Raw genomic sequence first — 24,037 nt, 5'->3', positions numbered from 1 at the left:
GCGTCAAATTTCCAATTTGGAAATGTTTTCATTATAACTGGCTACCATTGTCAACTATCTTATTAGTTCTGATAGCTGATTAGTTGCTCTAGAGTTTTCTAGATAAGAATTTTTCTGCAATTCTATATAACTTTATTTTTTAGTAGTTTCGATGTTTCATTGATTTTTGTTTATTTATCAAGAATTTCCAAGAAAAAGTCCAGAGGAAAATGAATCCTTGTTCATCTTTATATCCCTTGGAGTGTTTGAAATATGTTCTGATCATGGAACTATACTTACTGACAAGATGAACGATATAAATTTTTCTGGTAAATCAAATAATTTCTATCTTAACAAATTTGTAACGTATACATTATTGTGTTTATTTCTAGGATGGAGAAATCAGTCGGGCTTGAAAAAGGCCACACAATTTACACAAAGTTTGAGGGCTATTTTAAGAAAAATCTCTTTTGATTCCCCCCATTTTTTTCCATTATGGGTTTAGGAAGCATTAGGGTATTGGAAGTAGGCTTGCTCTGGCATCGCTGTTCTGTTCCAGGTCTCCCTCACTTTCAAACTTAGGATATTATAAAGCAAAGTCCCCAACAGTCCTGGATATTTACCCTGGTGGTTAAATCAGGCTAAAATTCCACTGTAATAAAAAAGAATCCTCTGGCAAGGCAGGTTTTCACATTGTAATCGACCCGATTTCCAGGCTTTAACAGGGGAGAGGTCGCCCCGTTTGCTTTTTATCTGACGGCGCCAAATTCTCTTTGCGGGGGGCTCCGGGCCTTCATCCCCAGGGGCAAGCCCAAGTTCTCCCACCGCTAGGATTTACGTTCTTGAGGGCTGATCTCGGCTCCGGTCGCCTCCGCGCTGCCTCCTGCAGGCCGCCCGGTGGGACTGCTCAGGCGACGGCTCCCGCCGGGACCAGCAGGCCCGCAGCCCGGAGCCGGCACCTGCGGCTCCGCGTCGGCCGCCTCGCCACAAACTCCAGCCCGCAGCCTCGCGGCGGAACCGGGCCATGGCGCGGGTCCTGATCGTGGGCGCCGGGCTGACGGGGAGCGTGTGCGCCGCGCTGCTGAGGAGGGAGACGGGCGGTCGTCTGCGCCTCTCCGTGTGGGACGAGGCTGGGGACTCAGGTGGGTGGTCTAACGGCGGAAGCGCGGGAAGCGGAGTCGGCCCGGCGAGGGGCGTCTGAGGCGGCGTGGACCCCTCCTGCTAAAGTCTGTGAAGTAAATGCAGCCTCATGGCTCCGCTTGGCCCAGCTGCGGCCTGCGCGGGGCGCGCCTCGTCACGTGACGGGAGAAGCCCGTACCCGGAAGAGGCCTGCAAAGGGGTGACTAGGCAGCGCTGGGCGCGCGGCAAAAATGCTTGGAGGCGCCCGGGTGGGTGGTCTGGGAAGCAGACCTTAACAGTGTTTGGGCCGACTGCTGTCACTAATAAATGGATTTTTGTCTTAACCTGAGAGGCCTTTGCAACTTTCTCCAGATTATGAGAATCTCAAAGTGCCCCTATATCAAGGTTTTCTGAAGATCAAGTTTACTGAGTCCTTATTGTAATGAAACCTGACTTTTAAGAGTGAAAGAGCATTTGTTGATTTATTCAACTTGCTATTTCATTCAACATTTTGTTTTATCTTATCCATTCATTTTTTTTTTTTTTAATTTAGATTAGTAAGCGTGTGTCCCAGGCACAGTGCTGGACCCTGCTGCATCGTTCATGACTCTTCATGTCTCACCATCAATGAACAAATGATCTCTGTTAACTATTGTCTGGCAGTGTTAAATGACAAAACCCTCAACTTAAGAAAAAAGTTTTCTTATACTTATGTAAAGTAATCTGTTTGGATGAATAGCATTAATTATAAAAGTTTAATTCTGAGGCATTAAGGCATTTTCCTATGGGTTAATTCAAGGAGGAAGAATGACTACAGCCAGCAGCCCTCATAATCCACAATGTACAGTCGACTTGGGTGCTCAGTACATCACCTGTACTTCTCATTATGCCAAAAAGCACCAAAGGTGAGTTAGTTGAAAGGATTGGAATCAGTATCACTGATTGTATGGTGTAAAATGATACACTTTCAACAGGGTTAAATTTTGCCTCATAATATAGTGAAATTATTATGTCATTATCATTTTCGATGGTATTAGCAGTGTAAGGTTAACCTGAGAAAGTGGGGAAAACTGTAATACCTGACTCATAAGGTTGTGAAGATTGTATGAGATATAATAAGGTACATAGTAAAGGGTTCAGTAAGTATGAAGTACTTTGTTGGTCTGTGGAATCCTTTACCTTTTGTCTTCAGAGTTTAGTTTTGAAATATATGGAAAAATAGGCCTTTAGTTAATGTCAGCAAAAGGTGTATGGATTCTCAAACATTCCTGTTCTTCACCTGATTTATAAGCTTTATTTTACACAAAACATTGAGTTGATTATAGGAAGATTTCTAGTATTATGTAGGATTGACATCTCTAAAAGTTATTGGAAGAGAATGTGATATTTTAAAGCTAATTATATAGTTCTGTTAATATATGTTGATTTATTTCAGTTTTTATGATGAACTCTTAGCTTGTGGTATTTTGAAGCCTATGACCTCGCCTGTGGAAGGAATGGTGATGAAAGAAGGAGACTGTAACTTCATTGCACCTCAAGGAATTTCTTCAATTATTAAGCATTACTTGAAAGAATCAGGTGGGACTGAGATTTTCTCTTTTAAAATTAGCATTTAAAGGGCCTCCCCTGGTGGCCCCGCAGCCTCTGCAGTGCTGGTTCAATCCCTGGCCCTGGCCAGCCAGCGAGGGTCCTACATGGCGCGACAGACCTCTCCTTCCTTGCCTGCTGCTCCCCTCAGCAGTGTATTTCATCACTCTGCCTGTTCTGCTCCCCGCTCTGGCTCTGTTGAATTCTCTCACCCTCCCGCGCTTCTGACTGTACCTACCCAGTGCTTGTATAAATAAATAAATAAATCTTTAAAAAAAAATTTAAAAATTAGCATTTAAAAACAAAAGTTATACCCATAATATTGTATTGTAAAGTTATAAAATAAGGCGGATATTTTTCTATTCATCACCCAGAAGCTAAGTTTAAAAAAAAAACTATTTATGCATACAAGAGCTGGGGTGTAGGCCAAAGGTGTGGGGGGTGAAAGGATTCACCAGAGACAGAGTGGGGAACAGAACAGGGGGATTGACTGAAATACACTGTTGAGGGGAGCAGCGGGCCACACGCAAGAGGTCTGCTGTGCCATGTGGGTTAGCTCCCTGGTCTGGGATCAAACTCATGCTGCAGTGGCTGCCAATAGCGTCATAGCGCTGAGATTTAACCCCTTGTGCCACCAGGGAGGCCCACCTTAGTTTTCTTTCCCTAATTGCTGATAAATTTCCAGTGTATGATTCCAGAAAAATGTTCATAGATCTTTCTATTGATCTACAGGGTTGTTCCTTTTTATCTATACACTTGTGTTTATACTTTTCTTTTAAAAATACTACATAAGGGATTATTTTACATAAACTATTCTACACATTGTTTGGTTTATATCTTTTGTGTAATTTATATCAGAAAATTTGATGTACTGTTTTTTTTTTAGCAGCTGTGTACCATAATTTAGCTATTAACTTTCTGGTAAATACTTAGGTGGTTTGATGGTGAAGGATTGTTTTTGCTTTTGGCAATACCAACATTGCTGCATTGTTTAACCCTGATATAATTTTGTAAGGTACCTGAAGGCCAAGAAGAATAGATGTGGTAAATGGGGTATATGTTTTTAATTAAGTTGTGACGCCTATTCATCTTAAAGAATATCTTACTGTCATAATGAATGAGAAAGTCTGTTTCTACATCTTGATTTTACAGAAATTTTTGATTTTACTAATGCGATAGGTTAAAAATGGAATCTCTTGTTTTTGTTTTTAAATTAAATTTCTGTAGATATAGATATATTATTTAAATATATATATTTGTGTATATATAAAATTAAATATGTCTCTATCTATCTATTACATCATTGTTTATTTTTGTACAATGTGCACTTTCTCCTCTCAGGTGTAATCGCCATAAATTTCCTACCACTAAGTCACCTATGAACCATCACCATAGTCTCTGTGCTCTTCCCTCCCCTGTTTTGATTCCTCTTTCTCCCCCTTCCCTGCTGTATGTCTCAGATTTATAGTTTGCCTGCTAGTTTTGTCTCTCTTTTTTCCCCCTACCCCTCTGTTTGCTTTCTCAGTATACTTCCTATAAGTGAAACCATCCAATATTTTTCTTTTTTCTCTAACTTATTTCACTGAGCATAATCCCACCAGCTCCATACATGTTGCTGTGCATGGCATAAGTTTATCATTTTTGATTACTGAGTAGTATTCCATTGTATATATATACCACATCTTCCTGATACAGTCATCTGTTTTTGAACATTTAGATTGTTTCCCTATCTTAGCTATTGTAAATGGTGCTGCAATTGAACATAAGAGTGCAGATTGCCTTTTGAATTAATGATTTTGCATCCTTTGGGTAGATTCCTAGGAGTAAAGTTGCTGGATTATATGGTAGATGCATTTTTAGTAATGTGAGCGTCCTCCATACAGCTTTCCATAGTGGTTGGACCAGTTTGCATTCCTACCAGCAATGTAAAAGGGTAAAAGTGGAATCTCTTTTGGGTTGCATTTCCTTAATTATGAGTGAGCATATGTATTGTTGTTTCATTAACCAGGTCTTTGCATTTTTTTCTTTTATTCATTTTTTGTTCTTTCATTGGAAAAATGAGCATTATATTACCTATTGCAGTGTCTTGAGGAGTAAAAGATGCAATGCACTCATTGCCAATCCAGAGCAGGCATTGATAGGGTGATGTAACGGAGCCTGAGGTGAAAAGCATTCCTGATTAATGAGAAAGGAAGTAAATACAGTGCATCCCAGAGGCTGTAGACGACAAACCATTTTATTTACCTGCTGGATCCAGTATATGACACTTTGCCCCTTCACTTGTATGGAAAATCCTGACTATGTGAACATGAGTTTGCCTTTGAAACAGGTGCTGAAATCTGCTTCAGACAATGTGTGACCGAGATCAACCTGAAAAATGACAAGTGGGAAGTCTCCAAGGAAACAGGTTCCCCAGAGCACTTTGATCTTATTGTGCTCACAATGCCGGTTCCTCACATTCTGCGGGTTCAAGGTGACATCATGAACTGTGAGTCTCAGCCTAAGCTGTTTACCTTGGGGATTGGGGTGTCTTCGATCAGCATGAATTCTAACTCTATTTAACTCTATTAGCAAAGAGGATATCATGGATTCTATGGGTTTGCATGTTTTAAAAACTGATACTATTGGCTTGGTTTATAGAAGTCTACGCCAAACTGAAATTCAGATTTTTTTTTATGACTTAGAAGTTTAATATTTTTCTTATTGCCCTTGCCTTTAAGAAGTTTGATGAATAGGTGGTAGTTTGACCTAAAAGGAGAGGAGTCCGTTTGTTGCCATTTTGGAGAAAAGAAATTTTGTGATCAAGCTCTTGCTTGGGTTACCTCATTTTCTATAATTTTGCTTTCTGGGTTTCCCCCTAGTACTTATTTCTGTTTGAAGCAATTGTTTACTCCCACCATTAGGGAGAATTGTAAGAGAAGGTATAGGATGGGGGTTTGATGGGTAAATTATGCTGAAAGAGCTAAAATTATGCTAAAGAAGTTAAACTATAAAAAGGAATTAATGCTCACAAGCAATTCTTTCTGAAGTAATAAAGACAAAAAGGTATTTTCTTGCCAAGGACAACAAAGGCATACTTTAAGGAAGAATATGATAGGTTATTAATAGGCTATTGTCATATTTTCTTTAGTGATGTAGATGTCATTAATTTATAAGACTATATCAATTTTCATATGGGGAGAACTATTAAACCCTTGTGGAGAATTTTTTTAAACAATAAAAAATTTTTACTTATACTTTGTCATTGTTTCCTAGGGAGCATTTTAGGTTGATAATTTCATTGGATTAGGGACAAATAAGAGGCTAGACAAAGATTTGGTTGCTCCCAAAGAAAACTGAAATATATAAAAAGAGAGGATAAGGAATCAAGAATGGAATGACCTTGTCACCAAGAGCTGGTTCTTAATGTCTCATGAGTCTGTCTGACATTGCCATCTACCTCCACAAAAAAAACCAAAAAAATCAGCCTCTATTCCTTTCCAACACAGAAGCAATCTTATATATGATTTTTTTAAAATAAGGTTAACTACCTTATTAATTACCCTTCTCAGATATCAATTCTTTGAAGCGCATGAAATTATTGTCAGATTTGGTGGTAATTATTAATGAATTACCATCAAATATGATTTTACAATCAAATTTTGTAGTGCTATTCACTAGGCTCTGAGAATTCTTGATATTTATTCCTCGGGATATTACTGAGTATGCAGGATTATTAAGAATATTTAATGTGTTGATTATAATTTTCAAATGAAGGCAGGATATTCCTAAAAGCTGTTCTTCCATTGTGCACTATGTACTTATGTGCTTTATATATTTTATGTGTGTATGGTATGTGTGTTTTGAGAAATATTTTATTTATTTTTGTAACTATTTTATATTGAGTTACTATTGGTTTACAGCCTTGCTTCCCTAATAGAAGTGCAGTATCCCCTTTTCAGGCACTATTGCTATAGTGCTCACACTACCAAAGCACCCATAGTCTACCACCACACACCCTTGTGCTCCCTCCCTTTTTGTTAAGAAATATTTTAAAATAGGTTATGTTTATTTGACAGTGTTTCATTTCATGAACATGTAGATAACAGAAATAAAGCAATATTTAAATAGTGTCTATTATTAAGGTAATATGTATGAAATTATAATTTCATAGGTCAAAAATAGTCAAATATTGGCTATTTCATGTGGTTCAACCTAAATACTAAATACATGTGCATGTAGAGGTAGGAAAGAAATTAATGAAAAAAGCCAGTAATGTGAAAATAATGAAGTACATCTGAAGATTTTTTAGGATCATAAAGACGACTTTGACATGTACTTCTAATTTTTATGTTATTTCTGATTATAGTGCTATTCAAAAAAATTTTTGAAGTATAATCAAGACTTCATTATCTCAATCTTTCATTTTTATCTTTTGAATTGGTGTTGTTTTTATTTATTTATTTATTTTTTAAAAAGATTTAGTTTTTTATTTATGCATACAAGAACTGGGGTACAGGCCAGAGGTGTGGAGGGGGTTGTGTGAGAGGATTCACCAGAGACAGAGTGGGCAACAGAACAGGCAGACTGACTGAAATACACTGCTGCTGAGGGGAGCAGCAGGTGAGTCAGGAGAGGTCTGTGCTGTGTGGGTAGCTCCCTGGCCGGGGATTGAACTCATGCTGCAGTGGCTGCACATAACTTCATAGGTTACATCTTAACCCCTTGCACCACCATGGAGGCCTATTTTTACTTTTAAGTCTTTACATATTGCAATCAGTTTAGCATTATTCTCTTTTCATACTAACCTTTGTTTAGTTTTTAAAAATAAAATGTGTGGTGGCATGGGTTTGTGTGGAGGGTCAGATTTCCAACTTTTCCTTCAAATTGACTGTAATCTACAAATGGCCAGTTTAGAAGTACCCTTTACATGCAAATATTTTTCCTAATGGACAACTTCTATTCATTCTTTTTTTTTAATTTTTTTTTAATTATTTGTGCATACAAGAGCTGGGGTACAGGCCAGAGATGTGGGAGATGAGAAAATTCAGAGACAGAGTGGGGAACACAACAGGCAGACAGACTGAAATACACTGCTGAAGGAAGCAGTGGGAGAGTCAGGAGAGGTCTGCTGTGACTTGTGCGTTGCTCGCTGGTGGCTGGGGATCAAACTTGTGCTCAGAGGCTGTGGATTACTTCATAGCGCAGTGCTTAACCCCTTGTGCCACCAGGGAAGCCCTCTATTCATTCTTAAGGGTGAGGAGTTGGATACCTAAGATAAGCAGCAACGTCTGATAAAACTATAGGCATTCACTGTGACTCAGCACAGGTGGGAGATAGTGGACATTTGCACTTTTTTTTTAATTAAAGAGTAAAATATTATTTTAATTATTTTAATTTTTTTCTTTCTCTGGATCAGTTTATTATTTTATTTATTTATTTAAATATTTTATTTTATATAATTCTTATATCTTTTTTCATCTTTGCACAATGTATGCATTTTCATTTTGGTTATATTCCCCATACAAATGCACCCCCCCCCTTATTTTGACTCTAGTCCTTCCTTTCCCCACCCCTCCCCCCCACCCCCATAGTGTATCTTTGGTTTATAGTTGCTTGTTGATTTTGATTTTTACTTTGTATTGATTAGGTTTTTTCCTGGTCTCTTATTTAGGTTTTCTAAATTCCTGCTATGAGTGAGACCATCTGGTATTTTTCTTTTTCTTTCTGACTTACTTCGCTGAGCATGATCCCTTCTAGCTCCGTCCATGTTGCTGCAAACTGCATGTGTTTATCTTTTTTGATTGCTGAGTAATATTCCATTGTGTATATGTACCACATCTTCTTGATCCAGTCATCTATTTTTGGGCATTTGGGTTGTTTCCAAAGCTTAGCTATTGTAAACAGTGCTGCTATAAACATAGGGGTGCAGGTGTTCTTTGGAATTGATGTTTCTGTGTCCTTTGGGTAAATACCTAGGAGTGGAATTGCTGGATCATATGAAAGCTCTATCTTTAGTAGGTCAAGAAATCTCCACACAGCTCTCCATAGTGGTTGGACCAGTTTGCACTCCCACCAGCAGTGCAGGAGAGTTCCTTTTTCTCCACAACCTCGCCAACATTTGTTGTTGCTAGTTTTTTTAATGATGAAACTCAACAAAAACAAAGAAAATAATTCAGTCAAAAAATGGGCAGAAGAGCTAAAAAGAAACTTCTCTGAAGAAGAAATGCAAATGGCCAACAGGCATATGAAAAAATGTTCAACATCACTTGTAATCAGGGAAATGCAAATCAAAACTACAATGAGATACCATCTTACACCAGTGAGAATGGCACATATTAAAAAAAACTAGCATTTGCACTTTTATTCCCAGAGATGCTGGGTACCAAGGGAGGGCTTCGAGGGGGATAAGAAGAGGACATACTAATACCTAAATTAGAATTTATAATAGGCATGTGAACGGGGCGGGGGGTGGGGGGGTGGGTCTTGGTGCTTAAGTCCACTTGGATGCAGAAGTGAGTACAGGACTTCGGTATCAGCAAAAGGAATATGTGAGAACAGCAAAAGAAATATGTGAGAAGCCTGATACATTTCCTGGACTAAATGTTAGAGGGAGATTCAGCTATGAAAGATAAAGGGAACAGAGATATGAATTAGGGCCAGGAAATATATATTTTTAAAGATTATTTATGCATACAAGATCTGGGGTGTAGGCCAGAGTTGTGGGGGGTGTGTGTGTGAGGGGATTCACCAGAGACAGAATGGAGAGCAGAACAGGAGGACTGACTGAAATGCACTGCTGAGGGGAACAGCAGGTGAGACTGGAGAGGTCTACTGTGCCATGTGGGTTAGCTCCCTGGCTGGGGAATGAACTGGTGCTTCAGTGGGTGCAAATAGCTTCATAGTGCTGAGATTTAACCCTTTGTGCCATCAGGGAGGTCCCAGAGCCCACTTTTATATACTCAAAGTTCCATATACATTCCACCATACTTGTCATTTTGGATTGGTTGCAAGTACCTCTAATGAAGTGAATTCCTTTGTCAACCAATTTGTATGCCACTGTGTCTATTTTTTTTAAAGAATCGCCATTTTCTAGAATCTTTGAGACTGGTATTAAGGAGAGCTATTGTGAGTCGGGAACCCAGGAATTGAGTCACTGTAGTTCATTTTGTGTGATTACTTTAACCCCACATTTTGAAGTTCATCATTCTTTTTCTTCATTTCTTACTGCCAATTACTGTGCCAAAAAGCTAGAGATCCTGTCACATCATAGTTTTTATTTCTAAATTTTTTAAACTATTCTTTTTTTTTTTTAAAGATTTATTTATTTATACAAGCACTGGAGTACAGGCCAGAGGCACGGGAGGGTGAGAAATTCACCAGAGAAAGAGCGGGAGCCGAACAGGCAGAAGGACTAAAATACACTGCTGAGGGGAGCAGCGAGCAAGACAGGAGAGGTCTGCTGCACCATGTGGACAGCTCCCTGGCTGGGGATCCAAGTAGAGCTGCAGTGGCTGTGTATAGCTTTGTGGGTTGTGTCTTAACCCCTTGCACCAGCAGGGAGGCCCTACACTTGGTTTTTAAATTGGAACACTTTCCATTAAATTCTAAAATATCTGAAACATCTGTTTCAACACCTTTGCAGGTCTAGAAACAATGTAGCTAAAAGTTAGATCTTGTTTCCTTTAATCGCAATGAAAAGAATTGCTTGGGGATAGCCTGAAATATAAAAAAGGTTGAAATGGTATACCATACCATGTTCACAGCAAAGGGTTTGGGTGAATACAGAATGTCTAGCCTGTCTCCAGTGGATCTGTTGCTGCTGTTATTTTGTGGAATCCTGTATGAGAGATGCATTCATCTGAATTACTTGGAAGGCTTATTAAAATACAGATTACTGTCCCACGCCCTTGGAGTTTCTGGTACAAAGGCAGAGGGTAGGTGGAGGGTGGGAAGGGGAGAGAATTTGTATTTCTTAGAAATTTCTAGGTTTCACTGAAGTTGCTGTTCTAAGGACCACACTGTAGAAACTATAACCTTACCTTAGAGGTTTCTGGAACTGAGCAATAGACTTTCAAAAATGATTCACCCTTTAAACAGATGATTCTAATACGCAGTCAGGCTTAAGAACTGCTATCATAAAGTATCAGCCTGACCTCACAGTTTGCCTTCCTTTTTTACCTTTTGCATTCTGATTTTGTCTTGATTATGTGATCCCCTAATGGACATCATCTTGAATTACTCTTAGATATGGGTCTCCTTTCTTTCCTTGGGACTTGGTGGTGCATCTCTTAACTGGCTTCTCTCTTTTAAAAAAAAAAAAAAACCAAAAACCCTTTTTTTTAAAAAATTTATTTATTTATACAACAACCGGGGTACAGTCCAGATGTGCAGGAGGGTGAGAGAATTCACCAGAGACAGAGCGGGGAACAGAACAGGCAGACTGATAAAATACACTGCTAGGGGAGCAGCGGGTGAGACAGGAGAGGTCTGCCACGCCATGTGGGACCCTTGCCGGCCGGCCGGGATCGAACCGGCACTGCAGAGGCTGTGGACAGCTTCACAGCACTGTGCTCAACCGCCTGTGCCACCAGGGGAGGTCCAACAACTTTTTTTTAAAACCACTTTGAGATTTGATTAACATACTATATAATCTGTCCATTAAAAATGTACATTTTAGTGTTTTGGGGGAGATTCACTATATAAGTAACCATTTCTGAAAATGGGCAATGTGTCACTTTCACCCGACTTCTTGACTTTTCCAGACTACAGAAGGGGCAGTGATTCAATGGCTGTATTAAAAGGAGAAAAGACAATGGGATATGCACAGCAAATGTTCATTTGGAGCAAGGCGAAGCAAGTCTATTTGAAGTGAAAGCAGCAAAGCAGCACAGCTCCTGTTGCCAGGAGGGGAATCTAATGAGTTGCCATTGTGGGATTCCAGAGGCTGCTTTTATTTGTTGGGGTTTTGTTATTAGTCTGTGTTCCCTCTTTTAAGATGGGTGGGGGTTGCAAGGGGGCAGTTTCGCATTTTTGTTTCTTTGCAGCTGCTGTCTCCTGGCCTTGGCCTCTTGCTGCCTTAACACCAGCGCTGTGTCCTGACCTTGATGGTTCCCTTACTCATTACCACAATCTATTTTGGATCTTTTTCATCACCCCCCAAAGAAACCCCTATGCCCCATAACCTGAAGTTATCATCTTCATCTGCACTTCCACTCCCAGTCCTAAGCAACCATGAATTTGCTTTCAGCATATATTTCTCTATAGAATCTATAGATTCTTAGGGAAACCTTTCCTTGACTCTGCTTTGTTTCTGCCTATACCAAGTTCCACTAATTTTTCTTCTCTTTCATCATGTTTGACTGAACCTGACACTTTAATCTTACTGACTTCCAGTGGGTACCTCTTCTTGCCTTGACGCCTGTGATTGGCTTTGATGAATGACTAAAGCTGCCATTGAATTTGATTGAGAAATGACTTTTTATGCGACTTTTTATGCTGGTAATAAATATCATTTATAGATCTTAGATTTAGAGATGTAATAAAAATTGTTCTCAGAGGAAGAACATGGCTGCTAATTATATCTTGAAAGCAATTTATTTTTCCTTGAGTATCATTTTCACTATGCAGTCACGATATAGTTTCTTTTCTAGTACAGAATGAGATAATAATATAAAAAGAATCAAAACTTTTATTAGGTAGCAAAAGGCAAACTAGAAAATTAATTCTAAGGCTCTCTTTGATGAGTTTACTTCTTGATTGCTGCCAGGACCCTTTAATGTCAGCTCATTTATGTCCATGGCGAACTACACTTACTGGATGGATTTTGATTATTATAACATGTTACTAAAAGACAGCTATTAGTCATTGTATTCAGTTATGCTATAAATTACATATTCAATTTTTTAAAATATATATGACATAGTTTTTGTATGTGAAGAGAGATCTTTCAACATTACATTTTAAAAACATTTCTCAATACTTGCATTAGTGATATATAACATAACATCATGGCATAGACTGGCTCCTAAGGTGTGTTTAATGGTCTACTAATTATTTTATTTATATTTTTTATTCCATATATATATTTTTAAAATTTATTTATGCATAAAAGAGCTGGGGTGTAGGCCAGAGGTGTGGAGTATAGGGTGGTGACAGTATTCACCAGAGACAGAGTGGGGAGCGTAACAGGCGGATCTACTGAAATACACTGCTGAGGGGAGCAGCGGGCGAACCCGTAGAGGTCTGCTGTGCCATGTGGGTAGCTCCCTGGCCAGGGATCAAACTGGTGCTGCAGTGGCTGCGAATAGCTTCATAGGTTGCATATTAACCTCTTGTGCCACCAGGGAGGCCCCATAAAGAAATATCTTATGTTCATAGTTTTGTGTCAGTTTTTCATGGGGGCATATTGTCTACATTTGGCTTCAAGTTTCAGCTTTCCCTTTATTTTCCTATACATTTTCTTATAATACTTATTGGAAGATTTATTTCTGTTCCATTGATTGTGATCTCATAGTATCTTTAAAAATACACCCTGGTGGCGCAGCGGTTGAGCGCTGGCTTGAGAAGCTGCCCGCAGCCTCTGCGGCGCCAGTTCAATCCCCAGCTGCTCCCCGGCCACCAGAGGAGGGTCCCACATGGCCCGCAGACCTCTCCTGCCACCCACTGCTCCCCTCAGCGGTGTCCTTCGGTCCTTCTGCCTGCTCTGCTCCCCGCTCTGGCTCTGGTGAATTCTCTCACCCTCCCGCGCTTCTGACTGTACCCAGTGCATGTATTAACAAAAACAAACAAACAAACAAATAAATAAATAAATAAAGCATGCCTCTATTTTAAAAAAAAAAAAAAAAATAAAAATAAAAATACAGAATGTCTTCCTCCTATATCTGCCTGTTGTATTTAACTCACTTTCAATTTTAGTCTTTACATTATTTTTTACTTTTTCTTTCCTAGCTTTCTCTCCAGGTCACTTAGTTTTCAGAAGTGCTTCTCCTGTTTCCTTCCTTGAGACATTGTTTCAAAGAGGTCTTTTCACTGTTTTCAGGTCTGCTTCCTGGCATGTTTTTCAGATACTATTTTCATCAGTTCATTAGTTAGCTTCTGCCATGTGCCATTGTCTTCTTCCCTTGCTCTATACAGGTCCCTCTCTAATTATCACATCTGTAAAAAAAATTTTTTTAAAGATTTATTTATGTATGCATACAAGAGCTAGGGTGCAGAGGGGGTGAGAGGATTGACCAGAGACAGAGTGGGGAGCAGCACAGGCAGATATACTGAAATGCACTGCTGAGGGGAGCAGCGGGAGAGGCACGAGAGGTCTGCTGGGCCATGAGGGTAGCTCCCTGGCCAGGGAGCAAACTCATGCTGCAGTGACTGTCCATAGCTTCATAGTGCTGAGACTTGACCCCTTGTGCCACCAGGGAGGCCTCAGTTCTTTAAATTTTGTGAAGAAAAATATTATTGGGAAAGAACAGCCATTTCAGTTAAGAAAATTTTATACATTGTGTAAATTTTTACTTGCAAGGGTAGAATGCTAGATTATTAATATATTAATTTATTATTAATAATTATTAGAAATATTTAAATTGAAATGTTTTAAACTTTTTATCTTAAAAAAAGATAAAAATAGGCATCTATAATTTTTTCTACCTATCAAAAATAGTTTGAAGAAACAGTAACATTGTTATAGGTTGGAGATGATTTTTATTTTGTTCTTTATAATTGTTTTATTATTCATTACTTTAAAAATAAGGAAAATAAGGATAATTTTCTTCTACTATTAAAGATGACCATTTTTAAAAATTGTATTGTGCTGATAAGGAAATATATCTTTTTCCTTTTATTTATTTTTTTAGTGGAAGAGTATGGTAGGATATGAAGGCTCTTTATGATGAAAAAGTTAAGAAAGATTGTTCACTGCGTTGTTAAACAATGAAAAAAGGGAAGTAAAGGGTTAAAACTAGAGGTCCCTGACAATGGCGCTATAATACCTGTGGGCCTAAAACAAAGGGATTAAAATCATCTTCCTTCTCTTTATGTTATCAATATCAATAATGACATCAATATGAGGAATTAGCTAATGTTTTCTGTCTATTTTTGGGAGAACCTTAAATACACCCTTGTTTGATTTAGGCATCTTAAGTTTCCATGAAACACAGCCATTTACAAAGCCATATATTGCCATCTAGTGGATAGGATGTATATTGCAGTTTCTTTAAGAGGACTGGAGGATGAATGAAATATATATGTATTTAATTATGTATGTATAATTCAAAAACCCCACACTCTCACAGGGAATAAATTTAGGCCTATGATAATTAACTAACACATCCAATAGTGCATAGATAATTATTGACAACTAGGGCTGTGCTAGAGGTCACACATTCCTATAAAACTGTGAGCTCCACGTCTTCAGCTTTCTTTGTGTTTTTCTTATCACTTTTCCCTTTCTTTAAAAAAACATTTATTTATTTATTCACACAAGAACTGGGGTAAAGGCCAAAGGTATAGGGGGGTGAGAGAATTCATAGGTTGCATCTTAACCCCTTGCGCCACCAGGGAGACCCTTTTTCCCTTTCTTTATAAATCATGTCTAGCCTTTAGGGTCAATATAAGTATCATCTCTATTTTCTCCAGCACAACCTTTCCCTGATTTTCATTTTATAGAAGAAAAAGAACTATTTTTTTTTGCAATTATTTATTACATTCTCCAAGTTGGAGAACAGGGAGCTTTGCATACCATATATAGTGAATCTCTTGGGGTTCATGACTCACCTTCTAGTTTTTTTAGCTGGACTACACTTTTTATGTTAACATTGCAAATATTACTTCATTTAATCCTCAAAACAATAATAAGGCTTTATTATTATTTCTATTCTTTGTGGTGATGCTGTGATGTGTTCCTTAGAGTGTGATTCCAGAACGCATACTCTTAATCATTGTTATACATGGATCTCCAGTAGGTACTTTATCTTAGACTATCGAATTATTGGTTGTGTTGGGTAGGTATGAGTTCCCATAGTGTCCTCCTCAGTCTTTATCAACATGTTTTGGAAACTTGCCTAATGAAAATCACTGGTTAAAAGATCTTTTGAGAAGATTTTGATTCCTAGATTTGGGTAGGGCCCAGGTGTCTGTATCTTTAACAAGAATGCCCTGAGAATTTTTTCCTCCAGTTTCAACCTGTTAGGGACATTCTGCCCTATCATAGCACTTCTCATATTTTATTGTGATCCTTATTTTTCAATCAGTGTCTTTCCCACTAAGCCAGAAATTTCCAAAGAAAGAGTCTTATATCCACTCCATTCCCCACCCAGCATCAAGTATAGTGTCATATACAGACCACCTCAGTCAGTAACTGTTGACCTTCTTGTGACTTGGTTCATAGTGCTAGGGTAAGAGGGTGAACTTTGGCTGGATCATAGAATTTGGGAACCAACAGGAACCTTGGGGGTCATTGCCTCTTACCCCTCATTTTAGAAATGAGGAATTTAAGACATGACTTGCCTCGTAAGGTAACTTAATTAGGTCAAGAAGACAGGTTGCTCCACTCAAATATAACTTTTTTGTTGTTATTGTCTTTTGCTTTACAATTATATTTTATAACAATAATAAACAAGTTAATTTCTAATATGAAATGATTCTGACAAGTACCATAGACCTTTTATCATTCAGACTTTCTGCAAAAAGAATAATAAAATTTTATGTATAGCTTCAACTTTCCAAATGACAGTTTGTAGCAGGAAATAGAGAACAATAGCATAACATGTATTTAGTATATTTCTATTTTCAAAACATTTAATTAAAAACTCTTATGTAAGCAGCAATCCAATGAGATATTTTTACCTCCCATTTTATAGATGGTAAAGTTTGAGTGATAATATGTAGGTGATCACTGTAATTTACTATTTTTTAATTTTAATTGACGAGGTTATTTTATTTATTCCCACTTAGGAGAATGACAGGATTACAAAGAATTTTCTACAGTTGTATTTATTGAGGTTATGTTACTTACATCACCAGTGTATTTGTTAGGGTGTATGTTTACACCTCTGCAAATACATATTATTTTACTACACCCACCACCAATGCTGCTCCAATACTCCTCCACTATACCCTCTTCTCCCCTTTATTGCCACCTCATCACATCCCCCTTCAGTAGCCTTAGAGTTCAGTGTATTCTTCCCCTTCCTGTTTTCACCCCTCTGCTTTTTCCTTCCCCTCCACTCCTGAATGTCTCAGATCTATGCTTTCAAGATTTGTCTTTGTCTGACCTTTTATTTTGTGTCTCTGTATTCCATAAATAAGTGAAACCAGTATTTATCTTCCTCCTTCTGACTTATTTCACTCAGCATAATCCCGCCCAGCTCCATCTATGTTTCCACGAATGGCATGCGTTTAATCTATATGATCACTGAGTAGTATTTATTGTGTATATGTACCACATCTTCTTGATCCATTCATCTGTTTGGGGGCATTTAGGTTGTTTCCCTATCTTGGCTATTTTAAATAGTGCTGCAATAATATAGGAGTGCAGGTTTCCTTTCGAATTACTGTTTTGGTGTTCTTTGGGTAGATACCATGACTGGAATTGCTGTGTCGTATGGCAGATCTATTTTTAGTAATTTGAGGGTCCTCCACACAGCTTTCCATAGGGGCTGGACCAGTCTACATTCCTACCAACAGTATAAAAATGTTCATTTTTCTTCACATACTTGCCAGCACTTGTTGGTTTTGGTTTTTTGAATATTGGCCATTCTCATGGATGTGAAGTGGTATCTCATTGTGATTTTGATCTGCATTTCCCTGATGATTAATGATGATGAACATTTTTTCATATACCTGTTGGCATGTACATGTCTTCTCTGGAGAAGTGCCTATATAGCTCTTCTACCCATTTTTTGATTGGGTTATTTGTTTTGTTTTTTGTTGAGTGCTATAAACTCTTTCTTTGTAGGTCTTTGATATCAGTCCCTTGTCAGATGTACCATGTGCAAATATTTTTACCCATACAGAAGGGTGTCTCTTTGTTTTGGTCATTATCTCTTATCCTGTACAGAAGCTTTTTTTTCTTTTAATTAATTAATTTAATTTAATTTTATTTTTTTAAAGATTATTTATTTATACAAGCACTGGGTACAGTCAGAAGCATGGAAGGGTGAGAGAATTCACCAGAGCCAGAGCGGAGAGCAGAACAGGCAGAAGGACAGAAGCACACTGCTGAGGGGAGCAGAGGGAGCTGCAGGAGAGGTCTGTGCGCCATGTGGGACCCTCACCTGGCGGCCAGGGATCGAACCTGCGCTGCAGAGGCTGCAGGCAGCTTTGCAACCCAGTGCTCAACCGCTGTGCCACCGGGGAGGCCCCTAATTTATTTTTTTATACAAGAGCTGGGGTATTGGCCAGAGGCGCTGGAGGATGAGAGGATTCACCAGAGACAGAGAGGGGAGCAGAATAGGCAGATGACCGAAATACACTGCTGAGGGGAGTAGCAGGCATGACAGGAGAGGTCTGCCACACCATGTGGGAATCTCCCTGGCTGGCCAGGAATGGAACCCTTGCTGCAGAGGCTGTGGATAGCTTCATAGTGCTGCGCTCAACCCACTGTGCCACCAGTGAGGCCCTGAACAGAGCTTTTTAATTTGACTTAGTCCCAGTTATTTTTATTCTCCTTTGTTTTCCTTGCTGCTTGGGATCTATCCTCAAAGATGTCTCTTCTAAAGGTTATGTCATGAAGTGTGTTTCCTATATTTTCTATATATTTTATGGTTTTAGATACTACATGCAAATCCTTGATCCATATTGAATTAATTTTGGGTATAGTGTTAGATATTGGTCTAGTTTCATTCGTTTGCTTATGGCTGTTCAGTTTTCTCAACTTCATATATTGAAGACACTATCCATTGTGATCTCTTGGCTCCTTTGTTGTATATTAGCTTTCTAAAAACATATATATATATATATGTGTGTGTGTGTGTGTGTGTGTTTGTGTGTATACATATATATATATATATGGGTTTATTGAACTCTCAATTGTATTCCATTGAGCTATGTGTCTATTTTTATATTCTAGTACCTTTGATGACTATCAATTTGCAGCTTGAGGTTGGGGAATATGAAATCTCTATTCTTGTTTTTTTTCTCAGTATTGTTTGTGTTATTTGGACTGTTTTGTAGGTCTAAGTAGATTTTATTATTCTTTGTTCTATTTCTGTGGAGAATATCATTGGGATTCTGATCATGATTGCTTTGTGTCTGTATGTTGCACGTGGCCACAGATTAGAAGAGTTGCCAATAGAAAAGCCAAGAGAAGCAAGTAGAGTCAGGAAATTAGTCTACTTTCTTCAGGAATCCTGGTCTGTTCTGGGTTCCTTAATGAACCATGTATTCTCCACCTGTGCATTTGTTCACAAAGCTCCCTGTACCTTGAATAATTTGGCACATCCTCTTGATTCTTCCTCTTTCAGGATTTGGCACTGGGCCTATGAGTTCTTCAGATGCGTATTTGGTGGCTTGTCTTTAGGAAAAGCACTTCAGAGACCTAGTCTCTAGCATGGATTTTTTTTAATACTATTTAGCTCCTAGCTTTTGCTATTTTGTATAGGGTCATTAAGAGCATGGATTGAGAGAGTCAAGATTTGTAACTCACTTTTTGTCTGGGTGATTTGGGGTAAGTTACTTAACTGCTCTGGCCTCCAGTTTCCACATTTATAAAATTAGGATAAATGACACTATTTACAACACATGGGATCATCATGAGGATTACATGAGATAATCTGAGTAGCTGCTTTATAAGTGTGTATGATAAGTACATAGCAATTACTTTTTAATGTTTGTGGCTTAAGACAAAATCTGAGATATGTATTTAAAGTGCTGTGTGCTTGGTGTTGATTAACAAATAGGATATACTACAGACATAGTCACTATTACGAAGAATAGAACAATTGCTTTGAAAACTCTACATCAACTAACTTTAAATTAACAAACTAGTCTTTACTGTTAGAGGAGTTAGTTGTTATCTGAGCTTTTTTACAAGTCAGCAGAGGATGGTCTATGGAAGCTTCCTCTCAGAGAGAGGGGCAGTCTCCTTCCCCCCTCCCTTTCTTTAAACTATACCCCCCAATATTAACCCTAGAGGAGGGAATAAGCACCTCGTCATAGCTTCTGCCACCACCCCGTGGCCTTCTTTCACATTGTTCACAATATCACCCATATGTTTGGGGAAGTATCGTAGTGAGGCTATTTCTTAAATAGTCCCTATGTCCCTGACATTGTTCTAATTGCTAACCAAGTATGCTGAAAGGGTGCAATGCCCACTTCTCAGGCATTCTCCTGAAGTTGTGTGTGGCATAAAATACCAGATGATCTTCATTTCTGACAAAAAAAAGTAAAAGTAATGCGTTAGGAGAAACTGATGTGATTCATGTTTTTAAGTTAATGGGGTCTGAGCTCTTGGTTATGAATAAGGAATAGAGTGTGAATAAGGAGGTGGTTGAAATCTCTATATGGTGTTCATAATTATCAGCCAAATGTGTGCCTAAAAAAAGGTAACCAGAAAAATGCTGGATATCAATAGTGGAGATATTGGAGACTATGAGAAACATTACATTGCCTTATGCAAAAACAATGTTGGTTTTTTTTTTTTTTTGTATCAATAGTGTGTGCTGCTCACTTTGACTTATAATCTACAACTCTAAGATACAAGGGGGTTTGTTTTTGTATTTCTCTAAACTTCCAAATTATCTGCTGTGAGATTTCTCCACCTGCCTGATGGAAATCCAACTTCAGTGTCATTAAAGTTTCTTCCCTGTCTATTGGCATCATATAGGAATCTCAGGCTTTTATAGTGCCAGCAGCTGGGGTGGCATGGGGCCCAAGTCCATAATGTCTTCATTACTGTTGCTTCTCTGGTGTGTATGGCTTGGGCCCTGTCCTGGTCCTCTAACTAACATCTGGGAGACACATTGCCTTCCGTGGACTCAGGGTGCCTCTCATGATTAGCACCATACTGCTACTGAGGTCTTTTCACTGCTCCAGGCTAAGTGCTTTGCTGCCAAGGCAGGATGCAGCAAGATTCCACTGGATAGGCATGCAAGTGGGAAACAGGTCACCACTGAAAGAGGAATTTTCTGAACTCTTCTCTCTAGAACATTAGATTCAGAAATTGTTAACTTCGCTTCTTAGCTATGCTTTTCTATCATTCAGCCCTCAGCTCCATCCTATCCTTCCATTTTTTGGGGGGATCCACCTGGATCTCCAGCTTAATCCACCTTAAGATCCTGCAAGAGAAATATACTTTACTTGCTTTTGTGTGTGGGGGGTGTGTATTCATCCCGACCTTTAGAAACACTGCTTTGTGCCTGTCTTTCCTAGTTTGAAGGATGAGGAAAGGAGAAATAGTTTTCCCTAAATAAATCATCTTGGTAAATTCTTTAATTTCTGGTTGCTTTTAGCAGCCGAGGTGGAATAAAACTGCAGATGGACCAAACTATATCAATGAGATAACCTGTAATAACCAAAGGCTCATATCACATAGGAACATGGGCTAAAAGAAATGAAAACTTCTTTATCTAGAAATATAGAACTCCACAGCTTTACCATAGCAATCTACAATGGCAGCAGATACAGATATAGGCATGTATACAAGCACATATAATGATAAAATAGAAGGATACTGAATTTTTTTTCAAAATAAAACCACCAAGGGAGTAGCAGCAAAGTAGATCATTTTACCAAAGAAATGCTAGTTTATTTCAATATGAGGTTTCCAATCCAACAAAATATAATTTATTTGACTGAATCTAAAACAACATTGCTACTTAAAAAAAAGGCTTATATTTTAAAATTAAAACATTTGTTAACTCAATGTGAAAAAGTTTAAATGTCCAGTAAATTTACAGTTGGTAGGTTTTAATGATGCCCTGGTACGTAAGCGCTGATTCAGTACCTACATACCATCTCTGCCTTTTCTTTCATCATATTCTGCAAGTAAAAGAAAATGCCTCATGCTGTCTCCTCTCTGTTCACCTTTCCAATCTCTGGCTACACACTCTGACTTCTGATAGCCTACCATCAATTTGCGCTTTAATGCTGTACTTAAGGTACATAAAATTCTTCAGTGTCTTTTTATCTTTTCATAGTATGCATTGTTTTTCAATTTTATAGTTAATATGTTTAAAAAAAATTAAAAGTAAAAATAAAATAAAATCCATTTGTAATTTCATCCCCTATATGTACTAACCCCATGAATGCATATTTTCAGTTTTTAAAAGAGAAATATATATATACATATATATAATGTGTGTGTATATATAATATGGATATATATCTTTATAATATCTTAGGAATATCTTTCTAATGTCAATGAATGCACATGTGTGAAATAACTTTTATCAAATAGTGATCTATTGTTATATAACTTTCTATTTTATCATGATGTATTAAATCAGTTTGATTGACATTTAGGAGGTTTCCAGTTTTACAAAGTGTTGCTTTAACAGTGGAAGAGTGAAACAAAGATTTTCTCCACTAAAGTCTTTCCCTCATGGAAACTTACTTTAATGCAGAGTAGAATAAGGCCCTTCTGATGATTTTCGTTTTGATTTTTCCGGATCGATTTATGTTTTATCTGCGTGTGTGTCTTCACACTTTAAACTCAGGTTTCATTCAAAAGTCCTGTTAGAATATTGATTAGAGTTATATTGAACTTATGCATCAATTTAAGAATAACTGACATCTTTATAATAGTGCATCCTCCCATCCTGGAAAATGAAACATTTCTCCATTTATTTGGGTATTTTTATTTTGTTTTGAAAGAGGAGGCTACTTAACTTTTCAAACTTACCCAGTAACATGTAATATAGTCGGCATTCAGTTAATATTTGTGGAACCAGGTAGGGAGGAATAGGGGAATGAAAGAGGTTTCAATAATGTTTGTATGTGATAAGAAGGTAAGTGTTAATGTAATGACAAAGCATGGACATCAGTGGAAATGGTGAAAGCAACACAGTAGTTATCCCAATAAATGTAAAAGGACTGAATTCCCCAAAGAGAAGAAGACTTTTAATGTTGGATTTGAAAACTCAGTAAGGTGAAACCACCTGCCTGTGAGTTTTTATTTCCCACACATGCCCTAAACTGTAGCATTCTGACTGGCTCTGCATTAAAGGCATCTTATCACTTCTTCCTCTCTAATTAGTCTATCACATGATCTCACGCATTCTCCAGAAATTTCATTTCCTTGGACATACATTTCTTAAATAATTGAAGAGTTCTTTAAACAAATAAAACAAAGGAAAACAAAACCCAGCTAATGGTTTTCTCTGGAAATACCTACTAAAAACTATGCCTTAACAAACATCCTTACTTGTATATGCTTATGCAGTGGCACTTTCACTGTAGTGTGATAAAATGCCAAAGTTGGAATTTTGGGGTCAAAACATCTGAGAGCTTTAATATATATTTCCATCTTACTCTTTGAAAACTTTACAATCACCCTCATTTGTAACATTTGAGAATGCCTGCTTTTCTTTATACACATTAGCACTAGATGTTTTTAATTTTATTAATCCTATAAGATTTCTGCCAAAATAATTAATAAAAAAAAAACCACGTACATCATTCTTTTTTATAATTTGTGTTTCCCTTGACTGAAAGATTGTTTTTGTTTTTGTTTTTTTTTTCCATAAGGTCATTACATACTTAGATTTCCTATTTTGTGATCTCTCCTCTCCCATTACTTTTCTAATGGGCTATTTGTTTTTTTAGAGCATTTTATGGCCAGGAGATAGGATGTTCTGTAGATGCTTGCTTGTCTTTTTTTCCAGAAGATGGCACTCAACTTGAAACTGAGCCTTCAGCTCCCTTTGCATCTTCTTCCTGTATAGACTCAGCAGTGGGACTCAGAGCAATAATGCCAGTTTTTTACTGATAATTTCTCAGAACTCTCTGAGGTCAGTTGACTAGCTTTTTTCCCTGGTTACTCTTGAAACTTCAAATGTAGGATCAGTGTTGTTTTTGTCACCAGCTTTATAGAGAGTCAAGAATATAGAGAAAAGGCCTGTTAGTTTTGTCTACAAAGTAAGAATTTCCTTACTATGTCTTTATTAATATACCTCAACTCAATAATCACCATGCTTACTTGTTGACCTCTTTCTTTTTTTTTTAAAGATTTATTTATTTATGCATATAAGAACTGGGGTACAGGCCACAGGTGTGGGGAGTGAGAGGATTCACCAGAGACAGAGTGGGGAACAGAACAGGCAGACTGACTGAAATACACTGCTGAGGGGAGCAGTAGGTGAGTCAGGAGAGGTCTGCTGTGCCATATGGGTCAGCTCCCTGACCGGGGATCGAAATCATGTTGCAGTGGCTGCAGATA

The 24,037-nt window shown here is 38.0% G+C and overlaps 1 protein-coding gene across 2 annotated transcripts in view; it reads left to right on the top strand.

The window, feature by feature from the left end:
- The first annotated feature begins 972 nt into the window (after positions 1 to 972).
- RNLS (renalase, FAD dependent amine oxidase) overlaps positions 973 to 24,037 on the top strand; it is a 289,771-nt gene continuing 266,706 nt past the window's right edge. Inside the window, exons 1-4 of one of the 2 annotated variants that reach the window (XM_037496516.2) lie at positions 973 to 1,121; positions 1,898 to 2,003; positions 2,534 to 2,676; positions 5,015 to 5,173. In XM_037496516.2, coding sequence (XP_037352413.2) covers positions 1,004 to 1,121; positions 1,898 to 2,003; positions 2,534 to 2,676; positions 5,015 to 5,173 — 526 coding nt within the window. In that variant the 5' untranslated portion in view covers positions 973 to 1,003. Of the gene's footprint in view, positions 1,122 to 1,382; positions 1,504 to 1,897; positions 2,004 to 2,533; positions 2,677 to 5,014; positions 5,174 to 24,037 lie in introns of those variants that run through there. The other variant, XM_037496518.2, reaches the window with a different exon arrangement.

The sequence above is a fragment of the Talpa occidentalis genome, unplaced genomic scaffold (genome assembly GCF_014898055.3).
Source record: "Talpa occidentalis isolate TD23 unplaced genomic scaffold, MPIMG_talOcc4v2.1 talOcc4.8, whole genome shotgun sequence".
Taxonomy (NCBI): domain Eukaryota; kingdom Metazoa; phylum Chordata; class Mammalia; order Eulipotyphla; family Talpidae; genus Talpa; species Talpa occidentalis.
Note: the sequence above shows the minus strand (reverse complement) of the source record. Positions and strands in the feature narration are given on the sequence as shown.